Below are 16,934 nucleotides of genomic sequence, written 5' to 3' on the forward strand. Positions count from 1 at the left end.
ATATACAGCATACTCGTAGCATAGTTGTGCTTTTATTTTGATAATTCAATGTTCTACGTATGTTCTGAATACTTGTTCTAAATTTTTTATTTCAAATGCTTTGTTTGTAGCTGTAAATAATTATTTTTTCGAATTAACTTAGTTTCATTTGTCTTCAAAACTATAAATAGGAAGAGGACTTTTTCTCACTATTTAAATAATATACTATACGACTATGTACTTTATCACTTTGCTAAATGCTATAAAACACTGTTCAGCTGTTCTGATGTGACATTGGATTTGCACATATTTCTACATGCATGATGTTTTTATTGATACGATTGAAACCTTAAATGTTAAATAGTTTAATGTTAAACCACTTTTATTTACAGGTTATGGGACTAGTAATGGCAGTTCTATATTTACTAAGTACATTTTTGGCAAATCGATCATACCGAGGATTATAAATGACAATACTGTTAATACGGGTGTATTGTTTATCACCACTGCTTTAAATAATTCTTCTTTGATGTTGCATTTGTAAGAGATAATAAGATGTTTGTAGTTATAATGGTACAGTCTTTAATCATTATCTGAAGAATACCTAGTAATTAAGGACTTTAATACTTTTTTAATTGAATACCGATCGAACTGCTAAGTGCATGAAGTCTTCCCCTGAATCGCCTGAATAAGTATATAAATACTGGTCCGATTTGAAAAATTCTTTCAGTGTTAGATAGCCTATTTATTGAGGAGGGCTATGGGCTACACATGTACCACGGTCGAAGCCGGGGCAGACCACTAGTATAAAACTAGAGTAATACGTGTATATTTTTTACTTTTATATAGTTATAGGCTGTCTAACACTGAAAGAATTTTTCAACCCGGATCAGTAGTTTATTAGATTAGCGCGTTTAAACAAACAAACTCTTCAGCTTTATAATATTAGTATAGATTTGTATTGGTGTTGCAATTTTTGAAATGTGTGCCTTTTACAGATTAAGCCAAGATAAATGTACTTAATTTATTGTATGAATGTAATATTTAATCTGTTAGCAAATAGCACAGTGACAGTGCATACGTGTTGTAATAATTGATGTGATTTATGAAGCATTGTTTGATATTTTCGTAATAATGATCCTGTCCTAGTGTAAAATAACTATTTATTATTAATATTTTTTTTATGTGTGACTATTCAAAAAACAAATATAATCGAATCTTGTTGTAATAAAATTTGTAATTTTATACAAATATGCATTTAAATTTTTATCACACTTACCTCTTATCCCGCAGCCACTCCCCGTTTATGCTATAGCGTTTACGGTATGGATAAACAATAAACACTTGGTTTTAAATAGCAGAGACACCCTCCTGGAAGCGCGCGTGCGGCAATCTATTTCTGTAAAAGGATTTGTACACACGCGACACATTTATATCAAATGTAGAGATTGTCGAGACGTGTGAGAAGTGGTATTCTTTAATAATCGTTAAATATAATTAATTTTATAGTTCGCGTAAACAGAACGCTATCGTAAAAATATTTGGGCAAGGGACATAGTCCATTGAACTTTTATAATATAGGCGTGCGAAAAACGTCTAAAAATATTTTTCTGACTAACGCTCGAGTGTAAATGGTGAAATGTTTCAACTGTCCTGAATTTCCTGTCTGGTTCAATTAGTTTGCGTCGAATTTCTGGTTCGTCGGCTGTGAAATCTGAAGAATAATATTGAATTGTGATAAAATGACCCGAGGTCCAACTATTGTGCGTGTAGCGCCCAGCAGTGGGGGCGGTCGAGGAATTAAGTGCTGCTGTTGCAGATGTTGTGAGTGCCTCAATCTTGGCTACATGACAACACAGCATGGCCTCATTAAATTGGCGGAAGCTGTAAGTAACATTTTTGTTTATAATTTAAAAAAAAAAACACAAAAGCATTCACACATAAATAAACTTAACTTACATATGTATTGTAAGCGGTATAGGCATTGTTTGGGCTGAGATAGCACTCAACTAATGCCCTTTGTATTATTTTGTGATTATATAGTATCGTGTATTTACAACAAATATAATTGAGTGAGTAGTAGGTAGCGGTTCTTCATAGCACAATTCATATTGATACCTAAACATTTGCTGTTTAATATGACATTATCAATCTCTGATTGATAGGAATTTATGATAGCAATATTGTGTGTTTATGTTAAAGCTGTTAATCAATGAAAGGAGAAAAAAAGTGTAATATTTTATAATTACAAGTTAAAATTTATACTAAATTTACTATAATTATAATTAATTAAATCGAGATTCGATGAACTTTTAAAGTTAAAATATATGAGTCGATTGATCGATATTTTTACTTATTTTCTTTTAATTTTTATCTTTGTATAAATAGATACCTATTTTAAATTATTAATAAAGAATTTTAATCAAACCCTTTTTCTTTTTCTTTGGCTTTTGTTATGTGAACTCATGATTTTCCAATTTTAGTATTATCTTGAGTATCACATTATTATTGAGAAGCAATTTTATATTAGTAATTACTATCAGAGTGTGAGAGTGAAAAATGCTAGTAATGAGTTTTATTAACATTATTTTTTAAATATACATTGCAATTAACTGTTTAATTTCAACAGTTGCTCGGTTCGCTATGTCAGAGTCTCCTTGTAAAGTACGGTTTATCTGAGGCGAGCAGCATGGGATCAGCTTTCCATGGGTTCCTGACGACAGCATCTGCGTGCCTCCTCACTACATCCATACTCATCGCTTGTTATGTACTGTCGTCGAATTCCCATCATTTGATACGACAATCAATTTTTGTGAGTTTTTTTTTGTGAATATGTTATTTAAATAATTAATTTCCATATGTAAATATATCACTATCACACTAATATTAAAAATGTGAAAGTTTGTTTGTTTGGATGTTTGTCCGTCAAGCACGCTGAAACTACTGAACGGATTTTGATGATATTTGATAAGCAAACAGGGTATGAGCTGACTTGGGTGATAGGTTACTATCCCAACAGCATTTTTCAGGATCTTATCCCGATTATTAATATAATGTTTATTTAGTGAGAATCTTATTATGTAGTATTTTCTTGTGTTTGGTTTCACGCGAGTATTATACATTTAGAAATTAAAAACTTTTCAACGGATTTTAAACGCGATTTATTCATTATATTATTAACCCGACGTTTCGAACACTTTACAGCGAGCGTGGTCACGGGGAGTCTCCCCGTAATATAATGAATAAATCGCGTTTAAAATCCGTTGAAAAGTTTTTAATTTTTAAATCTTATTATGTATTTAAATAAAAAAGTTTTAATATATCAGCTACTTTCACTATATAAAATTCCGTACATAAACTTAGGATTTCCGTTATAAAAATAAAGTGTCCTAATTGATTGAGACGACAGAAATAAACTCTACAGAAATAGATGCAGTTCGGGTAGGTCACTGGAACATACCACATGTTAGAATGTTGTGTGGGGAAAGTACATAACAAGATATATACGATTTTGTTTTGTGACTGTAAATCATTTTTTTTTATAAAAATCTATGAGAAAAAATATACTTTAAAACACGCTTTAGTGATAGTATCAACTTCATTGTCACATTTGCGCTTATACTGAGTATACGTAATGATTTAAAATTATTTAATCTTGGCAATCCTAATCGGGATAATAAGATAAACTCTTGAAATTATTATATCCTTGATAAGTGTACAAAGTTTGAATTAAATCTGTCTGTATAAAGTGGGTCAAATCGAGTTTAAAGGAATCGGCAACATACAAGCACACAGGTCAACTTAATTTACAAAAGCGTGTTCAAAACATAAACAAATTTATTATCAAAGTCGTGAAGACAGCATTGTTTTAAATTAATTATTAAATCTTCAATTAAGTACAGTACCTGGATGACCAAGCTTTGCTAGGTATATTTTTTGTTTTAACTTTAATTATTCGCCAAAAAATAGTATTATTATTCGCCAATAGATGTCAGGAAGAGTCATAATAAATTAGAACTACTCAAACGCCTCCAATTTGTTAAAAAAGTAAGTTTAAGTCGATAAAACACGAATATGACATTTTCTAAAAAAGATTCTTAGCTAGATCGATTTATCGCCCCCGAAACCCCCTATATACTAAATTTCATGAAAATCGTTGGAGCCGATTCCGAGATTCCAAATATATATAAGAATTCCAAATATATATAATATATATAAGAATTGCTCGTTTAAAGATATAAGATAGATACGTAACAGCCACGTAATAATAACCAAGAGGCACAGATTTTGTTATTATGCTGTAATAATTTTCATTCAATTCGTAGTGTCGTATTATTTCAATCACTAAAGAGATACTTGATGGCTGAACACTTTATTCTAAAGATATGTATTATGTATCACGGACTTTCTAGTTTCTCATTGATCGATTTGCGTAATGTTTTAAAAAGTCATTACTTCATTTACGCGATTTCATTATCGATGCAATCTAAGGAAATGAAGTGCATAATAAGTTGAATAGCGTAAGCCGGTATTATTGAAATTGTTTGTTAATTACGGATGCTAGGTATATCAAGATAATTGATAAAGCGATAACATATGAAATCAAGATATTTAATAGAAGTGGCTTTTTGTTTAAGTTTTATATCATGGTAAATAATTTTTATAGAGTATATAATAATGTAATATAAGCGATTTACGATTCGAGATATTTGTTAAGTAATAGGGGATTTATGGCGTCATACAAATTCAGGATTTCCCCTTATTTGCTGTACAACAAGCAAAATACCTAGTTTTTCATTAAATAATTTAAAATTAGAATTTTCAATGCCGGGAACAGAAGAGTAATATTTGATTTGCGCTCTAAATACTCATATGTTTATACTATTAAGTTACAGTAATATGTTCTTAAGATGTTGATCAATTAAGATATCCTTGGATAACAGTACCTTATCATTACATATCAATATAACATCAATATTTTTCTATCTGTAGAATGAGAAATAACAAAATTGAGCAAAATAATGAGACTAAAAAAAAGGGTACTACGCTTTATCACACTCAACATCAACATCATACAACTTTTTAGTTGCTTTACAGTATTAAACAATACCACAGCAATAATAGGTAATTAATATATAGATGTCTCCGATGTGTCTAGTTATATTTCTAAAAACAATTACTTAATAGACAAGTTTTGTAAAGCAAAATATGAAAATAATTATTCGAATATATCATTATTAAACCATCACAAATATATTATGAAATATACCTTACACTAGGGGCAGTCGGAGCAAGTGCCCAGGACGGCAAATGTTTTAGGGCGGCAAAATTTTGACAATTTCTTTTTTTTTAGTCTTATCGATATTTCCCAATTTAATTAAATAATTCTATTAATTTGTATTTTTTTTTAATTGATAATTCAAGAAATTCAATTCATTAATTATTTATGAATTATAATTAATTTTCAACTTACAATGTCGAAAAAAATGAAAAAATATAAATATATGTATAAAATAACCTGAGAGTTTCAATATATAACATTAGTTTTTATACCTTAAAAAAATTTATAAAAAATCGGCATAAAAAGGTCTTTCTACACGTAATTCCCTCCTTAAGTAAAATTCTAGTAATAGGGTGGACTTTTTTACGGTGCCCAGGAGCGTCATTGAGTTCAAATCCGGCCCTGAATATACCAGCAATCAATATCGAAATAAATTAAAATGGCTTGGTTTTGAATTTGGCTGATAACGAAATAAAAGAACAAGGTCATTGCAATACGATAGGTATATTTTTTACAATACAAGGTAGCAATTTTCCTCCAAGTAACCATGATGTCTATATTTCTAAAATGATGGAGACAAAAATGCCCGTATCGTTTGGCTATTTTTAAGTGGTGGTAAATAGTTTTATTCTATGAACACTGGAATACTGGAAACTGGAATGAAGATTTATAAGGAAACGGTTAAAAGCAATACCCTTCCATGAGATTTTATCAATTTCTCACTCACAGATATCTAAATATATAAAAAATATGATATTATATCTACTAGTTCTAATATTATTATATGCCTACGTTCTTATGTTTCAGGAATGTGTATTCAACGCGGTGGCATGTTTCATGTACTTATCGGCTTCCTCTTACATGGGAGTAGCTGTTAACTTGTACCTATACCCTCGGTATGCGCTTGTGAATATGTATGCTGCATACCCAGCCATGACTGCAGTGTATGTAAGTAACTGTAGAATCACTTTATTTTCTTATTTAAAGGTTTAATAAAGATCGTGTTGATAGACAGAGTAAAGGAAAAATACATTTATGCTGAGCCTACTAAATGAGACAAGGGCAAAGGAATAAAATTAAGAAGAGGAAAGATTTTATTTGTTTATTTTATGGTTCGTTATGATTTAAATCAAGTACTATGATCGATAAAAAACCATATGAAAGCCTTATCTCTTCGAATATACGCTATTATTTTTTATAGTTGGTCAACCCCGGTGGAAGCCGGGGCAAGAGTCTGAACAAGTAATGGTTTTTATGATGTAATTTGGTTATAAGGTTAAGTTGAGCTATTTCAATAAATTCCTATTCAATTTCGAGTCTTGGAGCACATGTAGTACTTTTCGATTCTTTTACCTGCTAATTAATTCAAGGTAACTGAAAGGAAACAAAGGACTACAACAACTAAGTTCAAATATAATTGGGATATTAATTTACTATATATATTATTCTGTATACCACGACGACGCATTACGTGGTATTACCGTTTCAGGAATGGAGCGGCATAATATGACGTTAGCAAAAATAGCTTAGCTATCAGAAAAGCGCATGACACATAAGTGACGAATCGTCCCTAAAAGGTTTAACTTTTGTGCGTTTTATATTATCACCTTATCGCTACCTGAAGCATCTGATTTATTTTTATCATAATACTATTTTTCCAAGAAATCCTTTGTACTCTAAAACCAATGTAATCATTATGATTAATTATATGAATAAAAGAAACTAATAAGTAATAATTAGGTAGGTTTTACTCGTTAAGCCCTTTACGGCGGGGCTGAAACAGGCTGTCCAGTGGGACTATCTAGTAAAACAATGATTGTATAGTCCGTAGGTTCCTTCAGTCTCCCTAGGTTCCGGCCGATTGGTTCTCTGAAAATAAAGGGAAATAAATTTCCGAAAACAATATTTATAGCTATTTTTATATTGTAAAGTGACACCAACGTTTGGTAGTATAATCCAAATAAATATTTTTCTATCTTTACAGTATATCGGAGTGGTGGTCGGGATTGTACATGGAGTGGATGCATATATATCATATAAGTATTACAAAGGAATTCGATGATTTTGATGCCTTATGATTACAATTAATATTTCATTCCACTGCATTTTTTTACGTACCTCTTATATATAATCTTTATATTGTAATAAAAAACGCTATTTTTATCGCTCAATAGTTTCAGCTTTGTAACGATGAAAATTAGTTTAATAACGAGGAAGTTTAAATTATTATTTTGTAATGAAATTAAAATGGTACAAAGCGAAGCTTTTTAAATCTAATACTATACTGTATAATACTAAGTATACTATTTTATTATTATCTCTAATCTCAATGTAAGTATGTATTCAATAAAATTGTGTAACAATTTCTAATTCTGTATTTTATTTTAGGCATAAACCCTGCAGATTGTCATATATTTTCTAATGAAGGATTTATCCTACAAGATTTTAGTGCAGTATTTCCGGTTCTGAGAAAACGGACATTCTAGACGGAATGTTGACTTAGGTACAATGTGATAAGCGTCCGGTCGGTACCTGGCACGAATTAATACCGCTTGTCACTTGTGACGCGTTAAAACGCTTTGACTCGAAGGATAAAACATGTATTGTGAATATTCATTGTTCAGAAAGGAAATTTTGTTTTCCGAATACCTATTTATGCTATAAATTAGCATCGCAATTACTTTAATTAATAAGGAAAAATCTAAGTTATGCTTCACTTAAGACAGCTCTATAGAGCAATTAGATCATATAACCTGTCCGTAAATAAAATATCAACAAAACAATGTCGACAGAAAAATACAATAAACACAAAACAGGCTTTATATTATCTTAATATGTAAACAAGTAAATAGTGAGTACGTTAAACATTTGTTCTCGGAAGGTACTTACAGGAAATTCATATATTCATTATCTTGTACATATGTACTAGCAGGTACGTAGTTTTTATATAATATAATACAGATGTTCAATTCATTTCAAAGTAATTATTTCAATCTTGTTGAATTACCAATAACATTGCCTTCCAACGTTATATAGTAGAAATCCATGTCCATTAAGATATATCGGTAGGAAGTCTATAAATATGTTTCAATTATGTACTTGATGTAACCAAGAAATAGAACACAGAGTTTACTTTTTTACTATCTACCTACTAGGGACTACCTGACTCTTTGGCTATGTAAGTCGTTACTTTTTTCAATAAGCTATCGTATGAATACTTATACTCATATAGAATCTAGCAACATTTATAACCTCACGGTCGAACGTGATCGCTAAATAAACACATACCTACACGTAAATGTACTTTTGTTTTCTTTTTGTTTATCTGTAGCAATTATTTATTAATCTCTTTTATCCTAATGTAAAGATAATCTACATCGTGTCTTGTTTCTAAATAAACTATAAAGAGATAATTATAAAAAAGTTTTGCAATAACGTTTGTAAATGTTAGCTTGATTTCGTCACCAGTCTCGACATCCGCCGTCGTGAAAGTGGAACGCCATACCAACGAAGCCTGCCAACACCTCATCTAAGCAAACACAAGTCAATTAAACTCATTCTCCTAGATAACACTTAAATTAAGATAATGGATTATTAATAGGCTTGATGTAATATGCTTGCATTCACGTAGATTAATTGAGGTTTTTGGTTTCTCTCCAAATTTTAATAAATATCTGAGCATTTAGATTTTATCTACATCTGCGGAAAGATTTGGATTCTTCACGCTATTTAGTTATTGTGTATAAAAACTTGAGTTCCATTATTGTAGACCATTAGCTTTAATTATTGATATATATTTAGCTAATTAAGTTTTAATTTGAAATACCAAGACAGGTTACGAGTGTTCATAGTTGTGGAACGGTAAACTAAGTGGTAGGTATAGTTGACATTTGCATATTCTTCTCAATAATGTAACGGATCTTTAAAAAAATGTGTTAGAACTGAAGAATAACTATTTTTGTTAATTATTAAAATAAGTAGTTGTTCGTTAGTATAACAATTTCGATAACAATAAAAAAAATCCGAATCATGTTATCCACTACTAAATATATTTAATGTACTTAGTACAATGTACACACAAACAATAGATTTACGTGTGTTATCTCTGTGACGATTAGCACAGAGGGGCGGTTCATAGATATCTAAACATTGCACTTTCCTACATGACTCATGGGGCCTTAGGCTTGTTAATGCGCAGTCAGTGTACAGTTACATTGTTTGTATATCAATACTTGACACCAAATGAAACATTAACTTATTTTATAAACGCAATAACTGTTATTGATTTCACATTTGATTCGACTAAATAAACGAAAGGCTTCGTTTCGTAATGCTGTGATCTTGTTGGATACAATTCAACAGTGAGAGACGCGCCTTGGAGCGCTGCGCATGCGCCTACGAGCGGCGCAAATATGTGGCAGTTTGGTTCAAAAATCTGAGATACAACCTGTTTAGTGTGATAGTGTTAAAATAAAGCACAGCTATACATATTTATGGAAAGAGTACATGCTTTGAGTGGGAATACAACCTTGTATATACGTAAGTTCGAGGAAATTTTGCAGTTACATGAATATTGTAGTTTGTGCCTGAGACTTGTGTCGAATCGGTTTTCCCGCATTCTTGCGAATGAATATTTGTATAAGAATATATTTAAGGTTACGTTAAACACAAACACACTTATGTTAAAATGAAAGGAAAAAAACAAATAGTTAATGGTATTCCCTTGAGCTAATTACATACTTTTAGTTTGACCCACTTTTTCTTGGTTTAATCACAAGGTAATTCTTATAAATAATTGATTAATTATTATTAGTACATCTTAAGTTATTATTAAATGTATTGTCAGTACTCATAGATATATTTATATGAGTTACCTGCAAAGTACCTTGTGAAGCATTCATCTACCTTGAACAAAGGTTGCCCAGACACAAAAGGCGATATTATCACATAAGAATATTGGAGGTCTTTACTGGGATGTATAATTTAAATACAATAAAAATACAAAACACAAGGACAGTTTACACGAAGAAATTTCGGTGTTGTGTTTGTTATCAAAGAAGGACAAATAACTTCAAACGACAAGATTTAATGTGGTTCTACGTCTCGAAGACGCAGTCTGTCTCAAGTATTGACGGAGCACACAGCTATACGAGTGTATGCTAATCCATACTATCTATGTCTTTACTAATAATAAAATCCTCAAGAGTTTTATCATTTGTATGTGTGTTTCTTTCCTTGTACGCGTTAATCTTAGGATCCACTGGGCCAATTTAAGAAGGGAAAATAAGAAAAAATAAATATTATTTTGTAACTTTCGAGTATTGGTTCGGTTATAGCCATAACTACAAATTAATAGCTGCAATCAATGTATGACCTCACCAAAAAAATTAAAATTCTATTTACTACTACAATATGTTCGATATCTCAGAAAGGCGTTGCTAGATACAGAAATTATAGACTAATTACAGAATTAAAAATCAAAGAATTTGATAAGAATCGAAATTAAATAGCATCATAAATAAAAATCTCAACTGTTTTAAGTATAATAACTATTAGCATCCAGATAATTAATAATTGGTAGATATCGTAAGTAGGTTTATTATATTATTGGTATAATCCTAATATAATACAGTTTTAAAGAATTAAGATAAGGATTTATTGATACGAAGCTGAAGTGGAGGTAAATGTTTTGATTCATGCCTAATGTAATAGAGCATAGACAATAGAATCTACTAAGAACACAAAAATTGGATTCGTGCATTTGATTCGTGATTCCTCTAACATAGATACCTTATACATCAAGAAATATGTATAAAGGAATATTGATATCCTTTTTGGCAACATTTTCATAGATAAGTGATATTGGCTATCCAACAGAAAGGTAATTATTCTATCGAGTGTTTCCGGGGTCTAAATTGTTTGCAATTCTCTTGTATAATAGGTATTATTATAGAAGAACAGATATTTAAATCATAATAAGTTAATTGATAAAATTAACGAGAATGTGATTGAAACCTTTGTTTCATAGTTAAGGATTAAGCAAAACACCCAAGATAAAATCAAGGAAAATACGTACATTTAGGGGCGTCTTAAAATAAGCGCTGTCTCTCGAGTCCTAGTCAGCAATAGCTAAAGCGCAGCTTTTTGTTCCTCCATGAGACATATTTAATTTTAATTTTGTGTTATACCAAATGTTTGAAGGCATAAACGGCATTTTGTTTTTTTCGTTTACTTATTTAGATTTAAATTATTAATCTGAAACTTTTACAAGGAAGGAACAACGCTCATATTATACCTATAATATGAGCATTGTTCCAGATAATTTAGAGAAATAGTGCCACTATATAAAATTTTCATGAGTGTTTGAATTAAGCCTTTCAATTGGCATAGGTAACAATCTTAATCAGTTCTTGCTTGCACGTATTCTTCAAGAATCAAGATTTAAAAATATGACTCAATCCAGTCAAAGATTCATCTATCACCATTAACTGCTTGCCTATATCTAAAGCTATCCCAGTGCTTTTATCCCAATTCTTTCTTTCTTTCGATACAATTAAAGACAGACAAACAGACAAACAGACAGACAGACATATATACTTTGATATCATAACAATAGCAGCAACAGTGCCACAGACTTATCTCTGAAATGGCAAAAATAAATCAAAGATGTTGAATTGTCATTGTTGACTACAAGTGCTCCGTGTGTTTTATTACTACCTTTCTAAATGTTAACTGTTAAATATGCTGAAAGCATTAAAAGTCATGCCCAGAATATTAAGCCATCCACATCCTTCATTTTAGAGATAAATTGGTGGCACTATATGTATTATATGATTCGTATGGTAAGATAATTCAAACTACAAAAATGTTAATTTCTTAGTTTTTGATATATTCTTCCCGACTATTCTTTGATTCTGAAATTGATGAAATAGTTATTTTAAACCAAATAAAAACATGTATAAAGTCCATTCACCTACGCCGTGTGCACAGAACTATATACATTACCTACAGATATCTTAATCAGTAAATAATATAGTCACTATAATTTGATAACGATTTGAAGGTAGAACTCAAATATTACAACAATTTCTGTGTTATCTCTTTCCGTAATCCCTTTTAATGATAATTTATCTATAAGAGCTAGGGCTTGACCAGGGAAGTCCCTGGTCAAGCCCTAGACATTAGCTAAACATTATAGAGACATGTGACGAATTAGCGGAGGACAAATTAGATCATTTTTTGCGTTTAAATATTCACTGATCTTTTTCTAAAGACACATGAATTATCATAAAAAATGATTATTTCGGTTTTCCGTATATAGGATTGTACCTATATCAATATTCTATTTTATATAGGCATATTTATGTTGCTGCTAATGTGCTGACTGTAAAGTATAATAGAATGAATGATTAATCATATATTATTTTATAGTTTCAGAGAAATTATTCGATAAAGTATAAGTACCTACGATACGTCAAGAAATCAAAGTCATACTCTAAAATATATTTGTCTTAACTGGTAATCTTAAGAAATTATGGAATCCACAAACTTGATAACACTTGATACTAGATCCATAATGTTCCAATGGCAGTTCGTTAGAGACTGGGTACGATTTTTAGTATGTATATTGTAATAAAAATAAATACCCAGTTGTTGGACTCACTTTATTCTGAAGCACACTAAATACTCAAATATGCAAAACTAAGTAGAAAAATAATATTAGGTCTAAGAAAGAGAAATAAATATAAAATTAATTCCATTTATTGCTATCTAAAGACAGCATCCATGTGATGTACTAATATATTTAAAATTTAATAGAATAATATCATTGCCGCTACTGTTACCTACAAGTGTAGTCTGTTGAAGTAGCGATAAATGAAACGTAAAAAAATCAAAGCATTTTATCGCAAAAATCTTAATGGGCTTCGTCATATTATCTTATCTGATTTTATGGAATTGTTTTCTTTTATATTTAAATAATACTCTTTTTTAAGTAATTTTTGAAATAATGCTCTTGTACATACTCAGATAGTGAAATAGATAACGTAAAATTATTACCCTAATGCGTCGGTGCAACGATAAGATGGGGAGATAATCTAGAAGATTGGTTTGCATTTATTTTAGCTAGGCTTCCTCTTCCGCATTATATAATTCAGACAATTTCTCCGTGCATAAACATATTTTACTAGAAACTTCACCGTTAGCGGTGAATACACTTAAAAAGTGCTGATAAACAGTGGCGTAACTACTGGCACAGGCAGGCCCCCGGTTTGTGGAGAATTCCAAGAAACCCATTTTTTTATAATATAGTAAAAAAATTGTTTTGTGTTTAATCTTTTAAATTGTCTAATTAGTTGCATACAAAAGTAAGGATCATGTAATCAAATTTCAATGCATTAATAGTGCTTAAATAAGTATTATAAAAATATACTATAATTATTGGTTATTTATATTTAATTTAATTGGATGCGGCCCATCCTTTGAATTTGTCACAGGCCTCAGACGGTATAGTTACGCCACTGCTGATAAACCTATTTCGTCTTGACGAAAGTTTTACTTATAACATGTTTTATTTCACCACGTAATGGAGAACTTTATGTGCTCCATAAACTTCATCAAATGTCAATTATTACGTACGTTAGGTGCGTTTGTACACTATTAAATTCAATAAGTAGAATCAATCAATAAGTATTTAGAAAAATGTAAGGTATTTTTAAATATAAGTTGATATAGTTCAAAGTCCTTCATAAAAATATTTTTTTTTCAGGATATCAAGGGAGATAAATTTAAATCGAGAAAAGAATAAAAATAAAAAGGAGCAATGGAAGGATCAAATGATGAAAAATGGGGTGTAGGTATGAAATAAATTTTAACTTCTTTTTTACAAGTAGTAACAATTAATATCGATGAACTATACATGGATATTAATTGTTTAAATACGCGGACTCTTTATTTACTTATTGTATGACTTTTGTTAACATTGAGTATTTTACATTGAACGTTTAAACAATTATCGAAAAAGGCCTGAAGATATTTCAATCCAGGTTTCAAGATATACAAAAATCTTAACGGGATCTTAATTCCCGTATGGAAAAGTTATGGCTAGACGACCTAAACAGCTCGGACATTTTTCCACATTGGAATTAGTACTGCTTTAAGACGTCATGGTCGTCCCCTAAGGGTGACAATGGCTTTACTATTACTATCTCCATTCTTTCGACATCACAGCATAATTTTCAATTCAATTTATAATTTCACGATACATAAAACTTGTTTTTTATTTCAGAACTATCTGAGTCGACAGCAGACCCGAGCATCTCAATAATGGCGGAAGATGTACCAACTTTAACCTTGGCTACTATATTGGGGGTGACGATAGTTATAGTGATAGCTATCGTTATTGTGTTTGTTTTGGGGGTTTTAATCGATTGCAGGCAGAAGTAAGTATATATAAATCTTATCATAATCATAAGACTTTTTAGATAATTTGTTTCGTCGCGAAATAGTGATAAAATGTAAATTATTCAAGAATATAAATACATATAACTGTATCTACTTATAATATCACCATATTTTGATGTTAAGATTACGCAATTCGTAGAAACGTATCGTTCGAGACAAATAAGTATGGTCTGGATGAGGCAAACAGTCTAGTCAACAATGTTTATTTTGGCAACTTTTTACAGTGGTAGATAGTATTGAGTGCAACTTTAAAATTTGCAAGTTACAAACAATGAACTAAAAATAGATAAAATCTAAAAGAGCGTATCGGCTTCGCGCCACTAAGGGATCCGTACAAATAAGTTAGACAGCAATTGCAAAAAAAAACGTTGGTCGTTTATCCAATTTAAGAGCGTGCTTATCCGTTTTTTCTTAGCAATGGAACAAAAATATAGACGTATTTAAAATGTTAATACAGGAGGAAGAGAAGAAAGTTAGACTACTTTCTTCCGTAAAAGCCGTTGTGGAGTAGGTTATTTAATGTTTGCAAAACAATTTGTCGCGATCTAGGTACTATACATGCAATACATTTACATTACGGTTAACGATTAGTATTTTCTTATAAACATGTGATTTAAAGTCACTTTTACCGTATAAAGTGTAGTTTAGTACACAAATATGTTGTAACTCGTGAGTTGGAATTAGGCTAACCAATCCTTGTAACACGTAATGGTGAGTTTATACGATCGCGCCAATAGCGAGGCGAATAACGAACACGTAGGTGTAAACAGTGCGCTCGCTATTCGTATTGAGATGAGTGTATTCGCGTTATGATCAGTATTTAAGACGTAATTAAAACGCAAGAATTTTAGTGTGGGAGTCGAGCATGCTTCGGCACGAATTGGGCCATCTCGCACCGGGGAAGTATCCCACCCCCACAGAAAACCGGCGTGAAAATTGTGTTTCGTACGGTGAGTGGGGGAACCGGCGACCTATTTCCTTCACCAAGCCCTTTCTTTCCAGTCATCAATCCTTTCCTGATCCCTTATCCCTTAAAAGCGGGCAGCGCATTCACAGAGGTCTGAGCCTCTGCGAATGTTCATGGGCGGTGGTGATCGTTTACCATCAGGCGAACCACCACCTCAGCAGCCCGCTATGACTTAAAAAAAAACACACGTATAGACTACACTCGTATAGAAATATTTCGAAGAGTGACGAGGCGATCGGTGAAAACAAATGTGCATAATGCACATGCACCATAACATATGTATTTCGCTGATGGTAATTAGTCAGTTTGGTTACAAGTTTGCCTTGATTTCATTTCGAATATAGACGATTTTAAGTTTGAAGACCAATAGAATATTATTCATATTTATCATTTTTTTTCCATTTTTAACATTGAATCAATGGATTAGCTGAACAAACTGTATCTTTAAATGTTTTGTTTCAGAAGAATGTTAGATCGTCAAATAGAACAAATGAAACGAATCAAGAAGCATAAAAAGGCGAAAGTCCAACCTCTGACTGACGTTCTCAGTATAGCTGATAATATGGAGGAATCGGGAACCAGTCCTGCGCCAGCGGAGATGCTTCGGCAAATTCCCTAAAATGTTGTTATTTGTGTTATTTTCTGTTTCATAGTAATCGATAGTCTCACATATTTTTATAATAAAATGAAATTCTGTACCGTTTAATTAAGAATATACATTTCAAGTCGAAGAAAAAAATGTAATGAGAATATGAAATGTAGATTTCCATTTGTCCGATACATATGCTTTTTTTTTAATTTAATGGAGAATATTGTACCTATGATAGAATAAAATTAATGACTGGACTCGAAAAACGTATCCAAAAAATAAAATAATAATGTAGAGTAAATAAGATTTGTTATAGTATTAGGTAAAATTTTATTTCATTAAAAATGCATATAAAACTAAAGTACTACCGAAAATTTTATTTATAACTATATGTTAAAATATGAAAATGACCGCATCAGATAAATCAAGTGATTATTTTCTCCTATTGATATTATTTTTCGTATTCATATGATCACTACTCAATTTATAGACCAAATCATAAAGACCAAACCTAGGTTTACTTTGTATCGCTCACATAATGTATTTTGTAAATATGTTTATATATTGTGTTCTCAAAAATAAATATTTTTAATAATCGTTTCATTTATTTACATAATTGTTCAATTTTATGTATTTGGATTTTCCATAATAGCAAT

General features: G+C 30.9%; 3 protein-coding genes across 4 annotated transcripts in view; all 3 read left to right on the top strand.

Annotated features, from left to right (window-relative positions):
* Window positions 1–1,212, top strand: part of LOC119835284 — a 6,023-nt gene extending 4,811 nt beyond the window's left edge. The window contains exon 5 of one of the 2 annotated variants that reach the window (XM_038360016.1): window positions 372–1,210. In XM_038360016.1, coding sequence (XP_038215944.1) covers window positions 372–446 — 75 coding nt within the window. In that variant the 3' untranslated portion in view covers window positions 447–1,210. Of the gene's footprint in view, window positions 1–371 lie in introns of both variants that reach the window. The other variant, XM_038360017.1, reaches the window with a different exon arrangement.
* A 306-nt stretch (window positions 1,213–1,518) lies between these two features.
* Window positions 1,519–7,590, top strand: LOC119835283 (protein singles bar). Its single transcript, XM_038360015.1, has 4 exons — window positions 1,519–1,865; window positions 2,609–2,791; window positions 6,068–6,208; window positions 7,245–7,590. The coding sequence occupies exons 1-4, from the start codon at window positions 1,722–1,724 to the stop codon at window positions 7,320–7,322; spliced, it is 546 nt and encodes a 181-aa protein (XP_038215943.1). The 5' UTR covers window positions 1,519–1,721; the 3' UTR covers window positions 7,323–7,590.
* A 2,001-nt stretch (window positions 7,591–9,591) lies between these two features.
* On the top strand, window positions 9,592–16,635 carry LOC119835040. The gene is made up of 4 exons (XM_038359634.1): window positions 9,592–9,799; window positions 14,028–14,115; window positions 14,547–14,700; window positions 16,152–16,635. The coding sequence occupies exons 2-4, from the start codon at window positions 14,082–14,084 to the stop codon at window positions 16,306–16,308; spliced, it is 345 nt and encodes a 114-aa protein (XP_038215562.1). The 5' UTR covers window positions 9,592–9,799; window positions 14,028–14,081; the 3' UTR covers window positions 16,309–16,635.
* The last annotated feature ends 299 nt before the right edge of the window (window positions 16,636–16,934 follow it).

Source organism: Zerene cesonia, chromosome 20, assembly GCF_012273895.1.
Source record: "Zerene cesonia ecotype Mississippi chromosome 20, Zerene_cesonia_1.1, whole genome shotgun sequence".
NCBI lineage: Eukaryota > Metazoa > Arthropoda > Insecta > Lepidoptera > Pieridae > Zerene > Zerene cesonia.

Excerpts from the sequence above, each read along its gene's own strand:
- LOC119835283 (XM_038360015.1), top strand. The coding sequence starts at position 1,722 with ATGACCCGAGGTCCAACTATTGTGCGTGTAGCGCCCAGCAGTGGGGGC. Across the intron at positions 1,866-2,608 it reads TCATTAAATTGGCGGAAGCT|TTGCTCGGTTCGCTATGTCA; the intron begins GTAAGTAACATT and ends TAATTTCAACAG. Across the intron at positions 6,209-7,244 it reads CAGCCATGACTGCAGTGTAT|TATATCGGAGTGGTGGTCGG; the intron begins GTAAGTAACTGT and ends CTATCTTTACAG.
- LOC119835040 (XM_038359634.1), top strand. The coding sequence starts at position 14,082 with ATGGAAGGATCAAATGATGAAAAATGGGGTGTAG. Across the intron at positions 14,116-14,546 it reads TGATGAAAAATGGGGTGTAG|AACTATCTGAGTCGACAGCA; the intron begins GTATGAAATAAA and ends TTTTTATTTCAG. Across the intron at positions 14,701-16,151 it reads TTAATCGATTGCAGGCAGAA|AAGAATGTTAGATCGTCAAA; the intron begins GTAAGTATATAT and ends GTTTTGTTTCAG.